Below are 19,252 nucleotides of genomic sequence, written 5' to 3'. Positions count from 1 at the left end.
TCTCTGCCCTTCCCCTACTCATGCTCTGTCTCTCTATCAAAAATAAATAAACATTAAAAAAAAGAAATAAAAAGAAAATATCTTTGATGGTAATGTGACTTGCCATCTAAGAACGTCTATAGGAAACAACGTGCTGGTTAGTCTGGTCACTGGAACAATAAATTCTTGTTTTATTGAACAAGCTGTCCTTCTGTTGTCTACCTCAGTTACTGTGTATTTTTATTCCTCCCCTGGACACTAAAGGGTGTTTGGTGCTTCATCAGGCTGAATCAGATCTAACAGTCCTTATCAGGACTACCAGCAGCTTTCAAAAAGGAATCAAAAAAAACTACAGACCACAGGATTCCAACCATAAGACATTCCGGACCAGGCAAAACCAGAGAGACAGTAAAAAGAGCGGTGGTTGCCAGGGGAAGAGAGGAAAGGAGGGATGAAGAGGTGGAGACACAGGACGTTGACAGCAGTGGATCTATTCTGTGTCCCGTACAGTGACACACTGTACGGGACACAGTGATAGGTAGAGGCCGTTAGCCATGAGTTCAAACCCACATTGTGCACACCGGCAAGAGGAAACCTCACATGCACTATGAGTTTAGGGCGTTTACGACGTGTCCATGTCGGTTTGCTACAAAGGTGCCACTAATTCTGAGGCACGATGTTGACAGTGAGGGAAGCTGTGAGTGGGGGGCACTTGGGAATCCGCTGTGCATCTTCTGCCTAGTTTCGCTGTGAATGTAAAACTGCTCTAAACAAATAGTCTATTTTTTTAAAGGGATCAGAAATTTTTGTGCTTAAGAATCTCTAAATTAACACAGATTTTTAAAAATTGACACTAAGGAATTAGGCATGTGCCTGCTATACCATCCTGTTATCCAGAGCACTCTGATTCATCATCATAACCAGCGAACGCTGCATAGAAGAAAGAAATCCCAACATTCACTATGAGAGTCTAGATCTTGATTTTGTGGCCCTGAATGATTCAACCACACAACTGCTGACAAATGATGCTATACTGCCTAAATGTACCTTTAATTTTATCAAACACAACACAGGATTGACATCCTTGTTCCAATTTTCTAGACGAGGAAGTGTGGCCCTAAGTGCTAAATCTCTTGCCTGAAGGTCACACAGTTACCCTAAGTTTCAAACTGGTCAGGTTGAACCCGTAATCTGAGCTCCACACTAAACTACCCTCTGGAAAAAACTGGAATCTCTATCTTCACACTCCTGACTGGCTCACTAACCTCGGTGTTAGAATATCTGTTATTTACTGAATATTCACAATTCTCACTGCCCTACATGGCTTATATTATTGAGTTCTTCACAACAATCCCACGATATAAGCTTCACCAGCTTTTGTGAACAAATGATAAGACATGGTAAGGCCGACTGGGGAAGACCAAGGCATCTTGATCGTGTTCCAAAACTGATATGTGACACGAAGTCTAAGCTCCTTTCACAGGGATATATTTCTTTCAAGACTAGAAAGCTGCCTGTTCTTTCTCATTCAGGTCTTCCTTTCCACTTAAGAGGGGGAAAAATCATAAAACTGCAATGAAATCATACTTCTACATTGCCATTTCTTCAGTTTTCATAAATTTTGTCTTGATATGAGAAAGGGGAATCATGATTTAGCTTGTATAAAATTTCCATTCAATAAAATGGATAGGGTGCCTACTACATAACTTGAATGACAGCAATGAAAATACAGGACAGCATCCTATCCTCATGGAACTTATACTTCGGTGGGAAATTGACGTAGAGTGAAAATATTAGTTAATGCTTTGAAGACAAAGAAAGCAGAATGAAGGGTTAGAGGTTGAAGATGGTTGTACCATATTTTGACGGTACAATCGGAGAAAGTCTGCTTCCATAGATAACATTAAAGCAGCTAAGAGACAGGCGTGATTCTAGATTTTTTTTCAGGTGTAAATCAGCTATTATTTTGACAAGAGGTTAAGTGTACATAAACCCCTTCTGTAGCGGTAACCCAGACACTGAATGATTGATATTCAAGCATAAATATTGAGAATCCTCTTCTCCACAGGACATTGTACATGGCGCTCGAAGGTTAAGTTTGTGGCGTAGTAAGAGATAATTGTTACAGAGTGCATGCTTTTATTACAGAAGAAATACTCAGGCATTCATTAAGCTTTTCTTATTGTATACGACACATAATTACTAAAAGTTTCTCCATCTGATATCTGAAGCTTCTTCTGGCAACTTGGAAGTGAAAGATATTTTGCTAGAGAGAAGCAGTGAGAAATTGGTACCTGTCAACCTGAACTCAAGGGAAGATGCAGAATTAACAAATGAGTGTCCATCTAAAAATTATGAAATGATGGCAGGCTAGGTTGGCTGGCTCAGAGCGAACTAGTAAAGACATTTAGTAATCTTTGATAGCATTCAGAGTATCAGAGAACTGTGGCTTCATAAATAGTCCCAACTTTGTCTGATTCAACAATGACATGTTAGGTATACACTGTTCAAAAGGCACAATGTGGCATATTTTCTAATATTGTCTAAAATTAGTCTCCTTGGTTTTTGAAAGAATAAGACTTGGCCATCTAGAGCCATCACTTTGAGAAATAACATTCCCTGGGCTCACTGGATTGATGACTCAATGAGTTTTTTGAATCATTTGGGGCTACAAAAAAATCAAGATATATACTCTAATAATGACTCTTAAGATTCCTTTCTTCTCTGCAGCGTTTTGAGGTTATGTTGATGCATCGGTCAAAGCATCCTGAATAACAGCATCATCTCACATCTAATTTCCATACCTCTTTGAAGGCACTCTCAGAATCTCCACGTATTTTAAGTGAAGCTCTCCATTTCAGGAAAAGGGTACACTGAATTATTAAGATGGTGTTTTATGGGTTTAATCTGAACACTGTAGTGATTAAAATGACCTAGTGCAATAAAAATATAGCTATATGAATATAGACATATAAGTAAGCAAAAATCCATTACTCTGTAAGGTCTTCTATCTTTTTCTCCACCAGAGTCGGGGGCACGTTCGAAACGATCACCTGCATGTCCAGCTGGTTGACCACAGAGACCTGCAGGGAGGAGAACCAGAGCCCGTTGAGAACTAACGAGCATTTTTATAACCATTTCTTTCCTACTATGCATAGACCCAGTGGCTCCCCATGTTTCATTTAGGAATAAGTATCTTTAGTTAGACAACCGCCATTGGATGTTGGGCAGGTGGAGATGGGTAGACTATCATTGCTTACTTAGAAGTAACAGAGCCCTAAGTGACTTCTACTCTTGTTGGTTTGTGTGGGTTTTTTTTGTGGGTTGGTGATTGTCTAAAGCATGAAGGAAGGCACGTTTATTTTTCTAATCGGGTTATTTAAGAACACTCGGGATAATGGAAAACACGGGTTTTACAAATCTCAGGAAAGCATTCATCCAGTGTGACTAAGAAGCTGAGATGTGAGTAGTTAGAATAATTCATTCCATGGGATCATTAGACAGCCTTCATGTCTGCTTCATCAGCAGACGCTGGGTTTGTTATGTCCCTGAATACTGGCTTTGTGTATCATGTACAACAAAGGTATTTAAATGTTTACCAATCCTAGATCTTATTTATGTTACTTTCCCAGTGCAGTGGTTAGGCAAATATTTCCAGAAATAAACAGGTCATTTTTGAAGCAATTCTGCTTATAAAATTCTGCTTATAAAGACTTTTTAAAAACATATTTCTATTATTGTTGGGTTCAATCTCTGTAATGGATTAAAATTACAAGAAAGAGTTCAAAGAAGAAAAAGTAACATTTGTGAAGCACACATTCTAAAATCAGAGGTTGCCAGTGTACGTATTATTTCTAAGTTCTTCTAATTCTTCCTAATGAACTTCTTAGCTTTCCTTTTTTTATCTATTTGTGCCCAGGTACTTCAGATAGTAGTGGCCAATAAAAAAATTAATGTAAGCCACACATACATGCAGATATGTAATTTAAAAGTTTCTGGTCCCCACGATAGAAAGATTAAAAAAATAGTGAAAGCCATTTAATAATACACTTCACCCAGTATGTTAATAGATTATCATCCCAACACACAATCAATACAAAACAACTTATTGAGACATTTTACATTTTTTATACTAAGTCTTTGAAGCCCAGTGTGTACTGTATGCGTACTTACTGTACGTCTCAATGTGACACGGCCACATTTCAAGTGCTCAGTAGCCACAGAGGACAAGTGACTAACACACTGGACAGCAAAGCTCTAGAAACCCTCACCTTCTCTCGCTGGTCACTGTCTCTCCTGACTGGTCTCTGGTGCCATCTCATTTTTCTTGAAAAGGAAGAGGCAGCTTAATAATCTTTTTTAGACAGCTTTGTATAGTCTTTGATACAACACCAAAAGTCAAGTGCTAGTCTGAGTGTGAAATTGAAAATCGGGTTTAGTTACATTAAAACACATTTATCTATCTTCCACTTTCAATGGATCTTTACCCACAAATGATGCTTTAATATCATGCATTGGTCATTTGGAAAATGCCGGTTCACTGAGTAACACAGATTCTTCAAATATTGAAACACTACATAATACAATATCAAGAAAAATGTCACATTCCTTAAAATGACCACTGATCTCATGGTCTTTAATAATGGGAAGCTGTCAGGCTCACACTGGTGACTGACTACAAGCTTTCCAATATTCTTTTTATCTTTAAAATTTATTTTACTTTTATTTACTTTCATTTTTTTAAGTGTATTCATTTATTTTGAGAGCAAGAGAGTGCGCAAGAGTGGGGTGGGAAGGGCAGAGAGAGGGAGAGAGAATCCCAAGCAGTCTCTGCGCTGTGAGCGCAGACATGAGGCACGATCCCACAAACCACGAGATCATGACCTGAGCTGAAGTCAGATGCTTACTGACTGAGCCACCCAGGCGCCCCCAAGCTTTCCAATATTCTACTTTGCGCTTGGAAGCTTTGATGCTATCAGTAGCCACAAATACTGTCCGTTGTTTTCCTTGAACTGACCGTCTCACTTCATTCATTTTTGTGTAAATGTCTACCAAATATTCAAGTCTGAATAAGCCTATTTTATCTCAAGTTATTTTTTCAAAGCAAAAGCTATTGCGTAAAAAAACAAAAACCCAGCCAATTCAGCTTACATAATAGTTCTCCTTCAGACTGCCCTCTACGTCCTTAAAAAACAGAAGTGTTCGAAGCATACTTCCCATTTCATTACACAACATATTGAAAAGGTATTTAGTCAAGAGTGGAGGTTTGTTAAAATTAATCAGTTTTACTGCTTACGAGTAAGGACACTCTTCAAACTTTTTTTTTTTTTTTCCTGTTTATGTATGACTATGAAGGATACAGTGAAAATAGTGGGGCAAATGCAATACAGTAAAAAAGTCAAACAATGCCCTAGCAGTCTCATGAAAAAGGTTTTGACTCCACCAAACCCCAAAATGATTGGGGGGGGGGGGCTCTCGGCACTCCATGGACCACACTTTGATAACTGCCAATTTACACTGTAAGACAGAGGTGATTCACCCGTTGAATGGGCACTGGGTACCCTCTGTATGTCAGGAATTATTCTGGGCACTTGAGATACATCAGGGAATAAAATAATTAATTAAAAACAACAAAAAGCTATCCTCATGAAGTTTCTGGGTGGAAATACGAACATGAATATAAATCCACTGTAAAGAGAAAACAATTAAGAGGTGTGATGTTACACAGTTGGCTGCAATTCTGAGCTGGATGGTCTGAGGAGACTCCAGTGTGAAATACATCCTTGCAAATATTTGGAGGAGATGAGGGAGCTAGTTCTGAACACTTTGGGGGAAAGAACATTCTAGACAGAAGCACTGCAAAATCACAAAAGTGAGGGCATGTATGCCTATTTGGGGAACAGCAAGTTGGCCAATATTACTGGGTCTGAAGGACTTCAATGGAGAATAGAAAATGATGTCAATGAAGGCCAGATTATCCAGGGCCTCATAGTCTTCTGTAATGACCCAGGAATTTCTCTGAAAGACCTGGGTGATAGGAAAAGCTTTTGAGCAGAGAAACAAGAGGACCTGAATTACCTTGTAAGGGATCACTTTGGCTGCTATATTAACACCAGACTTGAGTAGGGGAAGAGAGGAAGCATGGGGGCAAGTTACTGAGTTTGTGAGATGACACAGGTGAAATAGGAGGGTGGTTTCAACCAGGCTCCAATAGGAGAAGGGTTGAAAAATGTGTAGATGACATATACATATATATATATATATATATATATATACACACACACACATATACATACATATATATGTTCGTCACACACACACACATATATACATAACACTTATGAATCCCACAGTATTTACTGAGGGATTCATTGTGTGCCTTAGGAGAGAAAGGAATCAAGAGCTTTTTAGCCTAAGGAACACAAAGATGATCTGGTCATCGAGTAAAACTGAGGAGACGGGGAGGGAGGGATGACAGAGTGAAGAGATGTGATGAAGAAGAGGAACTCAGTTCAGGAAACATTAAATAGGCATCTTCACCCAACTTTCCAGTGTGCACACAGATCTATGAATTTGCTATTCAGAAATGATCTTTGGGGCCAAAACGTAAATGTGATGTTCTTTAATATATAAATGACATTTTAAAGTTCTGGTGACTGAATGAGTTTACGGAGTGAGAATAGACAGAAAAGAGAATTAATGTCTGACCCAGAAGAAACATCAATATTAAAAGGTCAGGAGAAGAAAATGAACCAGAAAGGAGAGTGAGAAGGGACGAACAGTGAGGTAAGAGATGACCACAGGATAATGTGGCCCAGAAGCCTCATAAAGGTAATAACCAGTCGAGTATTGCTGATGGTTCAAATACGATGACGACTGACATTACCAATGAATTTAGTAACATGGAAGTTCTGGATGAGGGCTTGGAGCAGAGTTATAATTAGAGACGGTTCAAGAGAGATTCCACAGCAAAAACCTAGAGCTCACCCCAGCAGTGAGTTTTTCTGGAAAGAGGAACATAGAAATGAAGTGGTATTTGGAAGGAGATGTAGGTCAAGAGGTTTTTAACATCAGTTTGGAAGATGGAAAACCAGCATGTTTATGGGAATAATGCAATAAAGGGGAGATTGATATGGCTCTTGCATAAAAGAAACAGAAGAGCGGCTGAAACGATGTCCCAGAGCTGGCGGGTGGGGATTGGGCCTGTCGTACAGGTAGAAGTAATGATAGGAGCATAAAGAACTTGTCTAAGTGAGCAGGGAAGAAGACAGAGCATACACTGGTATAAATTCTGGTAGATCAGTAGGATTCGTGGTGCAGGCTGTAGCAGTCGTCTTCTAATGCCTTAATTTTATCTTTCAGTGAAACAGAATGTCCATTACCCAGACAACAGTGAGGTCGAGAAGACACTGGAGGACTGCACAATAGGGACTCTTGCAGGAGAGACGCGTGGAGGGACCAGGAAGCACAGTGTGGTGCTCACGTGGGGGCTTCTATCATTAATTTAAAGTAGGACTCTACAACTGTGTATGTTTCTGGAGACATACTCAGCATGACTATAGGTCTGGAGAGAGGAGAATGTTGGAATTACTTAGACTTATGTTTTGCCAAATGAGTATGATGTCGGGAGAAAGGGCAAGGAAGTTGAATCCCTATGTGACGGAGGGCTTATGGTGGTCAGCGTTGTACTATAAAGCTGGTGTGCAGCAGAGAGAAACCATGAGGGTGGAGGGAGGCTAAATGGACTGAAGGTCCTGGAAGAGCCACGGAGTGCTGGTGTTAGCTGGGTATGTTCAGTATTACTTTCGAAGAGTGGGAGGTTTGAAACGGAGGTTACAGAGGGGATGCATTCACTGGTAATGGCAGCAATAGCTGGTTTCTAGTGGATGCAAGAGGGTGGAGGGCAAAAGCACCGGAGTAGAGGCAGCCAAGAGGTTGTAAATTCAGGATACGGGAGGAATCATTTGTGTGTGTGAAACTGCCAAAAATCAGGACAATGGGATTGCTGGAAATGGTAACAGTAACCAGAAACTTAACTCACTGAGTGTGTCGGTGGGGGGAAGACCCAAGGTTTGGGAGATCACAGCAACAATGTGAGGGAGAGTGAGTGACAGGCTCAGACGGGGAGAACCAAGGCTGGATCTCAAGAAGAGAGAAGGTCTAGAAGTAGCCACGTCACGCTCAAAGGTCCCCCTCGGCCAGTGCGTGGTCTGAAGTGCGGCCAACAGAAACAGAAAAGGATTCAAACAGAAGCCAGCAGCGTGAGGAGTGTCCTCTTGGGAGAACAGAGTCCCAATAAGCAAGAAGGTTTCTTCTGAATTAAAAATCTTACCTTCACTCACTCCTGCTAAAAATTTTCCAATGCTTTCCCACTACTTTTAAGAAAAAGTTCCAGTTTGTTAACATGGCCGACGACCACCACATGAGCCACCTACTGCCATGCCCAGCCTGGCTCTCGGCTCTCATGCACTCTGCTCGCTCGCTGCTCTGGGCTGAGTACTATCTCTCTGGGACTCAGGCTGTCACAACTTGTCTTCCTTCTCGGTTTTGGCCCAGGCCGCTCCCTCTCCATCAAAGCCTCATTTCTCCCTTTCTCTCCACATTCCCTTCTCTTGCCTGACAGGATTTCAGACTTATCATAAATGTTGTTTTGCTAGGAAGTTTTCCACACACACATACACACACACACACACACACACACACACACACACACACACACGGTAGTTTTAAAGGTATACTTTTTAATTTCCACACAATAGTTTATAGAGTCGAAATAAGAAACCCATAAACTTCACATGGCTTATGTACATATTACAAATATAATCTACATAGTTATATTTTATTTATGTTATTGTAGCATTTTTTTTTTTTTACTTTAGGAGGGGGAGGGGCATGGAGAGGAAGAGAGAGAATCCTAAGGGGGGGGTCCATGCTCAGTGTGGAGCCTGATGCAGGGCTCGACCCCACGACTCTGGGATCATAAGATAAGGAGTTGGACACTCAATCGACTGAACCCCCCAGGTGCCACAAAGTAGTATTTTAATTATAAATACTTAGTGTAATTACCCTAGTGGCTAATCTTACATCATCACAGTGTGCAGCCCTTTAACAGGAAGGGAAATAGCAGCATTATTTTATATTAGGTTTGCAGATCTTAATTTTATCAAAAATCAGTGTCAACATTAGTATCTTCTATGTCAAATCTTCCAGACTTAGATTGGCCTTTGTTTACCACCACTGCACTGTTCTAAATGGGGATGTTCGAACTTCATAGCCATCATAGTCAAGGTGGTTGGTCTTCATGAGTACCTATGTAGAAGAAAAACATTGATCCTGCTGTCTGCGTATCTGAGAAGGTTAAACTAGTTTAGAGAATTACATGGAACGGTGAAAATGAAGATTTAATAAGATGCAAATGGCAAAAGAAAAATTATACTTGATGATGCCTTTATGTGAGAAGCATTTCCAGTAATAATTACAACTTGTAATCATAGAAAAATCCAACTAGTCCACACCACCAGGTTGGTGGAAATTCCACAAGTCAGAAACACGGGTATTGAACACCTTGAATAAGCAGTAATATCAAACCACCCTTGGGTATGCTCTACCACTGAGATGGTGTCCAGCCTAAGAAGAAGCAGAGGAAAGCAATGTTCTTGACTGAGCCAAATATAACTTAGTCAAGAATCATCGATGCTATCATTAGGGATTTGGGTCAAATAAGGAAATTACATCTATTGGAGCAGGAATTTGCTTCAAAAAATTTCCTTTTATTTTCTTAATTACAAAAGGTCTAAAAGGAATTTAAGCATTAATACAAATTTCATACATTTTAATTTCTCCAGCACAACTCTGTGAAGTATTTAAAAAATTTTAAGGAGCTCCAGCCAACTCTATAGTAAAAATGAGATCTGAAGACCAAATAGTAATCCGATACTTTGGAATTGCTGTCACAATCATATATAAAAACATATCATGATGTAGTTCCCAAGTGTGAAAAAAATACACAGCCTTATTAACAACCTGGATGAAAATTAATTTAGGTTTTAGAAAACCTATTTGGATTAAACTTAAAAGGTCTATGAGTCGGGGCACCTGGGTGACTCATTCAGTTAAGCGTCCGATTCTTAGGCTCAGGTCACGATCTCATGGTTCGAGCCCAATGTGGGGCTCTGTGCCGACAGTGCACAGCCTGCTTGGGATTCTCTTGCTCCCTCTCTCTCTTCTCCTTCCCTGCTCGTTCTCTCTCTTTCTCTCTCAAAATAAGTATATAAAACTTAAATAAAAAAAATTCTATTAGTTGAAAGCACTGACAATGGGATAACTGCACTCCGGTCCCCTAATCTCAACTTTCACCTACTTACCAGCACATCTGCCTTGCCACTTAGCCCCTGCCCATAGTTGTCAGTTGCGATGACTTGGAATTTGAAGTAGGACCTTCTCATGTTGTGGAAAAGCATAGCGGTTTTGATGAGCCCGGTGTATGTTTCTACCACAAATCCTTCTTTTCCCTCTTTAATTGGTGGAATGATGAGTCGGTATGCCATGGCACTATAATTGCCAGTATCTTTGTCAGTAGCCTAGGAGGGGAAAACAAAACAAAACAAAACACAGGGTATAAATAAGCAGGAAAAAAATAGCCTGTATTAAAGGGCTTATTTCTGTTTGTAAGACTGATGTTCTTTTGTGATAATAACACAACACAACCCTCTTAACTGTCTATTGTTCTGGATATCATCCTGTAGATTATCAGCCTTTGTGTCCACAGGGATGAATGATAATGACTACCCAAGGGTGAATTCCAAGGACGCAGACACTAACCGGGTCCAGTCAGTGAATCAAGTGTTTTGATTGGCATGTCTGATGCATTCCACTCTGGGCTGGGATCCAAATTGGTTTAAGGATGGGAGTGATTGTTTACCTAGCCATTGTCTTGTGTAATAGGCATAGCTTGTGATAGTGCTTTTCATCTAACCCATTTCCGAAAGGGGAAAAAATAAAATAATGCACTAAAATCTCTCAGAGGACAAGAAGAATAAAAGTTCAAAACTTTTTCAACAATAAGTCTAGAGATATATAAAGATCCTAATTAGTTAATGCCATGTCATAATTAGAGAAGGTTAGAATACTAATTGTTCCTTTTTAATCGCTCAATATCCTGATTAATCAGATTTGTTCCTAGTTGTAGGTACTAATGATCTACATGTTAAGGTTTCTTAATATTTAGAATTTAAAAAGGTAAATAGTTGTTTAAATGTCTTTTGTAATGAAGCTTTGAGGGTAATATATTAGTCTGGCTCTATAGCTTCTACTTCAGAGATGTTTCAGAACACAAATTTGAGAATTACTTCGTAGTGAAATATTTGGAGGAGGAATAATGGATAGGAGAGTCTTAGTGAATTTATACAAGGTTACGTACACCTGCTTCATGATACTAGATATATAACTTTTATATTGTTATTATTCATTATTTTCATTATCTAGTTATTTTTACTAAAAAACATTATTAAATGTCATGTATCAAGCATTTTCGATGTCATTACAATGCTAAGGATTCTACAAAGCACCATCTTTTTAAATACAAACTCTGAGAAATGTATTATGCCAATTATATAAATTAATGCTGTCTAGTGAAACTTTCTGTGGTGATGGAAATGCACTAAATGTGTTCTAACACAGCAGCCACTAGCCACATATGACCAGTGAACGCTTGAAATGAGGCTTATGTGACTAAGAAACTGAAATTTTAATTCTAATTAAAGTGATATGGCCAAAGGCTACATAGTAGGTGGTGAAGTTGGGATATAAATAATGACAATAATAGTGAATGCATGTTAAAGGTTACCATGGGCTTGGATCTCCATCTTCAAATTCTCTATACATGTGCTCAACCATTGGAAACATATGAGGATAGCTCTACCTTTCTATTAAACAAGGTAACTTAAAGTAAGCAAACAAAGAGATATTTTCCTTCAGGATAAGAGATTTCTTGAATTTTGTCAAAATGACTTTCTAAGAAGTCAGATGAGCTGAGCTCCAGCACCAACTCATCTCTGTAGATGGTCTATGTTTCACATGATGGTGGAGCTGAGTTTTGGCATTAGAGGGACAGTAATTAGATTTCAACATTAGATCACATTATCACTAAAAGGGGAAGAAGAACAAAGAAAAAATAGTTATCAAAGTGTTTCTTTTTAAGCTTTGAACTCAGGCGTTTTATTCATTTAATAAAGTAGAACATAAAAAATAAAAAAGCCCATTCCCAACTAAAATTAAAATCAGAGTCTGAATCAAGTAATCAAAGACATTTCTTTTGCATACGATGAGCAAACTTGGGACCAATGACAAATAGGTCGAAGATTTGGTTGAGTATTATCCTTTAATGTATAATTAGCATGGATGTTTCCACTGAAATAAATTTTTTACTGTTAATGCAAATGACAGTGAAGTATTAAAAACATGTACAAAAATGCACAAATCATAAGTATACAGCTCAAAAAAATTGCAAACGATGCACATCCACGTGACTAGCACCTGCTTCAAGAAAGAAAACATTACCGCACCCCAGAATGTTCTCTATATCCTCGAACAACACCTACTCCCTAGGGAACCCACTGGCCTTATTTCTAACACCATTCAGTAGTTGCGCCTATTTTAAAATGTTATGTTGATGGGATCACACTATATGTTCCCTCTTCTATCTGAATTCTTTTACTCAATTTTGTGTTCTAAGATTCTAAACCCTTATATTTTTAAATTGTTATAGGCATTTTAAATCATTTTATTTCATCTTCCCTCTAACACCATGAGATAGGTATTATTATTCCCTATTTTACCTATGAAGAACACGAGACTCAATAGTTATATACCTAATCCACTTAGCTCTTTCTGTGCTTCAGGATTTGAATTCTGATCATTCCGACTCTAGAATCTAAGTCCAATTCACCACATTTCCCATGCTCCCAAGTATTTACAGCTAACATCTAGTCCTGTGCTTTTTTCTTTTTAATTTAAAAATTTTTGTAATTTGAACTTGACACACAGTGTCACATTAGTTTCGCGTGATTCAACACCTCTGTATGTCATGCTGTGCTTACCCCAAGTGTAGCTACCATCTGTCACCATATAACTCTATTGCAGTATCATTGATGACATTCCTTATGCTGTGCCTTTCATCCCTGTAACTTATCCATTCCGTAACTGGAAGCCTGTACCTTCCCCTCCCCCCCTTCTCCCCTTTTGTCCATCCCCTCCACCCCTCCACCAGCAACCATCAGTGTGTTCTTTGTATTTATAGGTCTGATTCTGCTTTATGTTTGTTTGTTTACTTGGTTTTGTTTGTTTGTTTGTTTTAGATTCCACGAATGAGTGAAATTTTATGCTACTTGTCTTTCTCAAACAAACCTTTGTAATTTTAAATGAACCCTGTAGCACAACACAATTATATTTAGGAAAGAAAAGGTAGTTACAGTAAAATCATTGTGATTGCTCGGTACATTCAGTTTCTTTGTACAGTTCTTACTGATTAACGTCCAATTTCAACAAACAAGTAATTTCACTTTCTAGTATTTCTAAGTTACTAAATTAAGATAACCACAAAGTAGATAGGTTAACAGGTTAAGGTGTTTTTTCAAACACACTGAGGCAGGAGGGAAGGGAGGCTTGGGAGACAAGTTGACTAAAGTGAAGCCATATTGGTTTTAGGCTGACCCTGAACATAAAGATTCACAAGATCCAACTCTTGGAAGACTACCAGCCCCATGCCCTCTGGCAATAAAAGCCACAAAGGCTGGGCGTTCTTAAGACTGCTCCCTGTGGTTAACTCCACAACCCTAAGACAATGGAAAAACAAATGGCCCAATGTAAGTAATAAACCCAAAGTTAAAGAGCTACCCCCTCCCTATATGGTTAGCTACCCCCTCCTTATATGGTTTCTAAAGCCTTTCAGTAGAGACAAAGGGGGTCCTCTTCCCCATCTGGGAGGGAGACCAATACTTTGTGAAGCAGCTCCTTTCTTATTTCTAAATGTCTTGCTCTTGAATTATTTCACAGACAAAGCCAAGAACCCACATGGCAAGTGTCCTGAGACCCTCCCTCTCAGAGCCTTGGCCCATCTGGTATCAGTACCATTCCTGAAGCAAATAATCATTTAATGCAAAAGTCTGGGTATGAAATTAGCAATTACAACTTAGAAATATCTAATTTCTTTTATGATTTTTTCACAGTACATTTGGAGCAAATTATCAAAAAATGAGATACAGGGTTTTTAAGAATCACGTTTACTGGATATTTTCCCAAAAGTATAAAATTACTACTGTCATATTAATGTTGTCAGTAATGACTTCACTTTGCATTTCTATTTCTTTGCATGGTCTTAATCCTTTTTGGAATCTCAAAGACCTCATTTCAGAAAACAGGCATTGATGATGGCTTCCCAGGGTCATCAATATTCTTTCAAATCTCCCTCCTTTCTCCCAAGTACATCTAGTTGAATACTAGCCAGTTAGACAGTGAATGATAAAAATTCCAATTAGTACCACACTTAGAAGTAATTTAAAGTATTTTCAAGTTCAATTTTGAGCGTATTTAATTTTCAACAAACACATGATTTAAGACTGAAACCTGTCTATAAGATGTGACTGATCAATGTTGTGTAGGTACATGGGAATTACACATAATTAACAACCAAATATTCCTTCATGATATCAATGAGAAGACATGATATATTTATATACTAAATTACACCAAAAATACTGATAAAAAAAATAAGAACACAATTTTAAATCTGGTTTCAGATGTGAAAAGTGAGAGTTTCAGCAGAGTGTACTACAATAACTATTTGCTTTCTATGTTTGATAATTTTAAATTTACTTTTATGCTGTGTGTGTGTGTGTGTGTGTGCACGCATGTGTAGGTTGTGTTTTAGAGAGATAAAGACTCAAATGTCAGGTGTGATTTTGAAAAAAAATCACTCAGAGTTTCAGTTTTCCTTATTCATAAAATGAAAAAAAAACCATTGATCAACAAACATTATTTCAAGATAAATATGTACATGTGTATATATATATACACACATATATATACATATATAAAGATAGCCAAGTGTAGTATAACTATAACTTAATATTTTATAATATTAAAAATTTTAACATTTTTCATATCATGATATTTACCAATGAATATGCACAAAATTAAGCTTATTACTCCAGACATGTTATCATGAGATTGTAACTTCCTTAAAATAATCCATTAATCAATTTTTTCAAGATACCTGTACTTTGCTCTCCTTTTTTTTTAAAGTTTACTTATTTTCAGAGAGAGAGCACACTGCATGTGAGCATAAGCAGGGCAGGGGCAGACAGAGAGGGAGAGAGAGAATCCCAAGCAAGCTCCACACTGTCAGTGCAGAGCCTGATGTAGGGCTTGAACCCACAAACCATGAGATCATGACCTGAGCCAAAATCAAAAGGTGGACGCTTAACTGAGCCACCCAGGCACCCCTCCTGTTGAGTAAATTTTATTGTTATTATTTTATAGCTAAAGGAAGGAAGGCACACAGAGAGTAGTTACTTTCTCATAATCACAATGACAATCGATAGCAAACCTGGGGAAGCCTCACTCTAAAACCTATATGGAAACCACTAGGCTCAATCTGTCACACTAAGTACCAGGACTGAGACCCCAGTGAACACAACAGTAAGTGCTAGATAAAAGATGACAAGAACTCTTCCTAGACATGTTAGGGACACAGAAAGAAAATAATACATATGCAGGCCACAAACTAAGTGAAGGCAGAAATACAAAACTCTTATTAGTGCTGAGTGTGGTTCCACATAGAGGGCTTTTTGCTGATCTAGGTGAGCTTAAAATTCTTGCGGCTGTGATTGGCTCAGAGAATAGGAAACAATACCCAATGCTCACTCACGGAAGTGAGTCTAAGACTACCCTTCCCAGGATGCTAAATTCTCACCTTAAGGACGATTGAGAAATTCATCTCTCCTTTCCAGCCACCACTGCCACCACCATCCCAAACTGCTAAGAAAATCTCCAGGCTTAAGCTTTGATGTTGATTGCAGTGGGGAAAAACCTTCCTTGAGAATCAATCCAACCAACACAAGACCTCATTGGGTCTGTAGCCTTCATTCATACACTACCAATTTGCTCAATTCAAGGAGAAATCATAATATTCTGAACTCGTAAACCCAGTGGTCCTAGACTCTACCTGAATAAACAGAAAAACCACAACTGAGAATTTGAGAAAAGTGATCTGTCACTGATAGTGGCCTAGCCTCTTCCCAGAAGAAGGTGCATTTTCAAAACAACCACCTCCAACCTATGCCTTAAATAATCCTAACAAGTAAGTTCCAAGAAAGATAAAAAAAAAGTTAGAGTAAAATAATCCTAAAAATGAAGAAGGAACAAAATTCCATAAAGAAGAGTTAGTTGAAGAAAAAGCAAAATCAGGGCTGTTTGGTGGCTCAGTTGGTTAAGCCTCTGACTCTGGCTCAGGTCATGATCTCGAGGTTTGTGGGTTCGAGCCCTGCATTGGGCTCTGTGCTGACAGTTCAGAGCCTGGAGCCTGCTTCAGATTCCATGTCTCCCTCTCTCTCTGCCCCTCTCCTGATTGTTCTCTGTTTCTCTCAAAAAATAAACTTAAATAAAAATAATAAATAAATAAAGCAAAATCATACCCGCGGAGGGAATTAGCAGGCACAGAATACAAAGCAGATGTGTTCAGTATGTTTCAGTAAATAGACATCTTAAAAATAGGAGGGGGAATGAGAATAGCTGCACATAAATAAAAAGTATCTTGTAGAAATGAAGAAATAGTAATTGAAATGAAAAACTTAGAGATGAAGCTATTAGCAGTGTAGGCAGAGTTGATGAGAGAATTAGTGAACTGAACGGTAGGATAGAAGAAATGACCCAGAATGCCTTACAGGACAAAAAGACACATAAACCTAAAAGCAAATTTGAGCCATAGCATTTAGTGATAAAGTTTAGCAAATGTCTAATCAGAGGTTCAAGAAAAACAGAATTTTCCAGAATTGATAAAAACAACAACAACAACAACAAAACAAAAAAAACAGCTGTCAACAGATTTAAGAAGCCCAATAAAGTACCAACAGGACAAACACAAAGTGCCCTCCACATCTTGTAGAAACTGCAGAATGCGTGGCAGCCTACCCCCAACAGAAGGGGGAGTCATAGAAGGGTCTCAGGAGTAGAAGAATGGTGGTTGAGTGGAAGGAGGGAAATCTCTTCAAAGTGCCCAGAGAAAATAGCTGCACACTTGGAATTCTAGCCCTAGCAAAAATGTCTTTCAAAAACGAGAAGGAAATAAACACTTTTTGAGACAATCACAGGGTGGCGTGGAAAGGTACCGATGGAAAGTTCTACATGGTGTCCCTTAAATGAAATGATTCCAGTGGAAAGTCTAAGATATAGGAAGATATGAAAAAGCAAATAAAGTATTAAATGTTTAAATCACTCTACTTGAGCATGGGCTCTACAATGCATGATTATATTCTTCTGTGTGGCCAAAAAAACAGACTAAGATATCCCAAAACAATAACATATAAATTTCAATGGTAAGGACTTACTTTAAATGTCTGAATATTCTAAATAATATTCAGGGTGGAGGGTACATTGGTATTTTTAGGTACATGTATGTTAAAATTTCTAAGGTAACACTTGTTAAATAATTTTTTTAACGTTTATTTATTTTTGAGACAGAGACAGAGCACGAACGGGGGAGGGGCAGAGAGAGAGGGAGACACAGAATCTGAAACAGGCTCCAGGGTCTGAGCTGCCAGCACAGAGCTCAACGCAGGGCTCGAACTCACAGACTGCGAGATCATGACCTGAGCCAAAGTCTGACGCTTAACTGACTGAGCCACCCAGGTGTCCCATTTATTAAATAAAATAGAGTATGTAACATCTCAAATGCACAAAGGATACACAGGGAAGGAAAAGAAATGAGATAAAAATATAGAAAACAAAACAAAACAGGACAAGGGAAATACAAAATAAAGCAATAGAGGGTAAGAATCTATCATTTCTGCAGTTAGAATAAAAATAATTCAATCTTCTACTTAACAAACCAGGTTAATCACAGGGGATAGAATATACTCTAATGTATAATACATCAACGCTAAAAGAAGGAAAATGGAAACATAAGTCAAAATTCATTTTAATTTAGAAAATTTATTTTCATATAGAAATTTACCTTTCTGGCTTTTGCTGGGGGGTTGGAGAAGGAACTGATTTTTAAAAATGTTAACAAGGGGGCGCCTGCGTGGCTCAGTTTGGTAAGCGGTCAACTCTTGGTTTCAGCTCAGGTCATTATCTCATGGTTTGCGAGTTCAAGCCCTGCATCGAGCTCTGTGCTGACAGTGCGAGTCTGCTAGAGATTCTCTCTCTCTCTTCTCCTCCCCCACTCATGCTCTCTGTCACATTCTAAATAAATAAACTTAAAAAATGTTTAAAGATACATAAATAAAAATGTTAACAATATTAGAAGTTAGTCCTGATGCGTTCATGTGTGGCTGAGAAGAACGAGTTTCACTATTTGCCTGAGATGTCATTGGAGAACTTAAGCATGAATAAAACAAAAGAGATAAGTACTATTTTTTAAATAAATTGACCTTTGTGAATATAACCTGCATTGTTTCTTTAAAAAATGGGGAAAATTCCTAAAGATATTCTAAGAAAGGGGAAAATATAAGTAAAAATTACAAGTTGATTTTTAGCTAGTAGTAAGGACACATCTAACAAACTTGGTTAAATTAACACCTAAAAATTAAAGCTGGCTCATCGTGAAAATTGTAACTGAATCAAATTTGCTACAGAATCGATGCCACTTGACTTTTTCTATCAGCTTCTTTATAATAAAAAATGTACACTGGGCTCCGGGCACAGTCTTTATTATCTGAAAGAGGTAACCTTGGAAGATTTGATTCACAGACTTTTGGGAGTTTCTGTTAGTGAGTAAAATCAGGAAAGTCATGTCTAAAGTTGTTTTAAAAGAATGAAAATCAGAAATGAATATTATAATTATACCTGTTGTAATTATATTTCTAAATGAAAGCTAAGACACAGGAAACCACTTATGAATTTCTAAGACCTCATCTGGAAATTTTAATGCACACAGGTGCCCAACATTAAGAGAAAATCACCAAATAATTGCCTCTATCATATAGGGGTGTAGGTGAGCCCATTAATTTTCTAGCAGCCTAAATAACTGTTCCCCTCTGTTGCCTAAATGAATACT

General features: G+C 38.2%; 1 protein-coding gene across 6 annotated transcripts in view; it reads right to left on the bottom strand.

Annotated features, from left to right (window-relative positions):
- The window catches only part of PCDH15 (protocadherin related 15), an 836,749-nt gene that overhangs the window by 51,895 nt on the left and 765,602 nt on the right, over positions 1-19,252 (bottom strand). For all 6 annotated transcript variants that reach the window (XM_042907891.1, XM_042907887.1, XM_042907888.1 and 3 more), the window contains 2 exons: positions 10,344-10,559; positions 2,974-3,062 (listed from right to left, as the gene is read on the bottom strand). In XM_042907891.1, the coding sequence (XP_042763825.1) occupies positions 2,974-3,062; positions 10,344-10,559 (305 nt within the window). The remainder of the gene's footprint in view (positions 1-2,973; positions 3,063-10,343; positions 10,560-19,252) is intronic.

The sequence above is a fragment of the Panthera leo genome, chromosome D2 (genome assembly GCF_018350215.1).
Source record: "Panthera leo isolate Ple1 chromosome D2, P.leo_Ple1_pat1.1, whole genome shotgun sequence".
Classification (NCBI taxonomy): domain Eukaryota; kingdom Metazoa; phylum Chordata; class Mammalia; order Carnivora; family Felidae; genus Panthera; species Panthera leo.
This window is presented reverse-complemented; position numbering and strand designations above follow the sequence as displayed.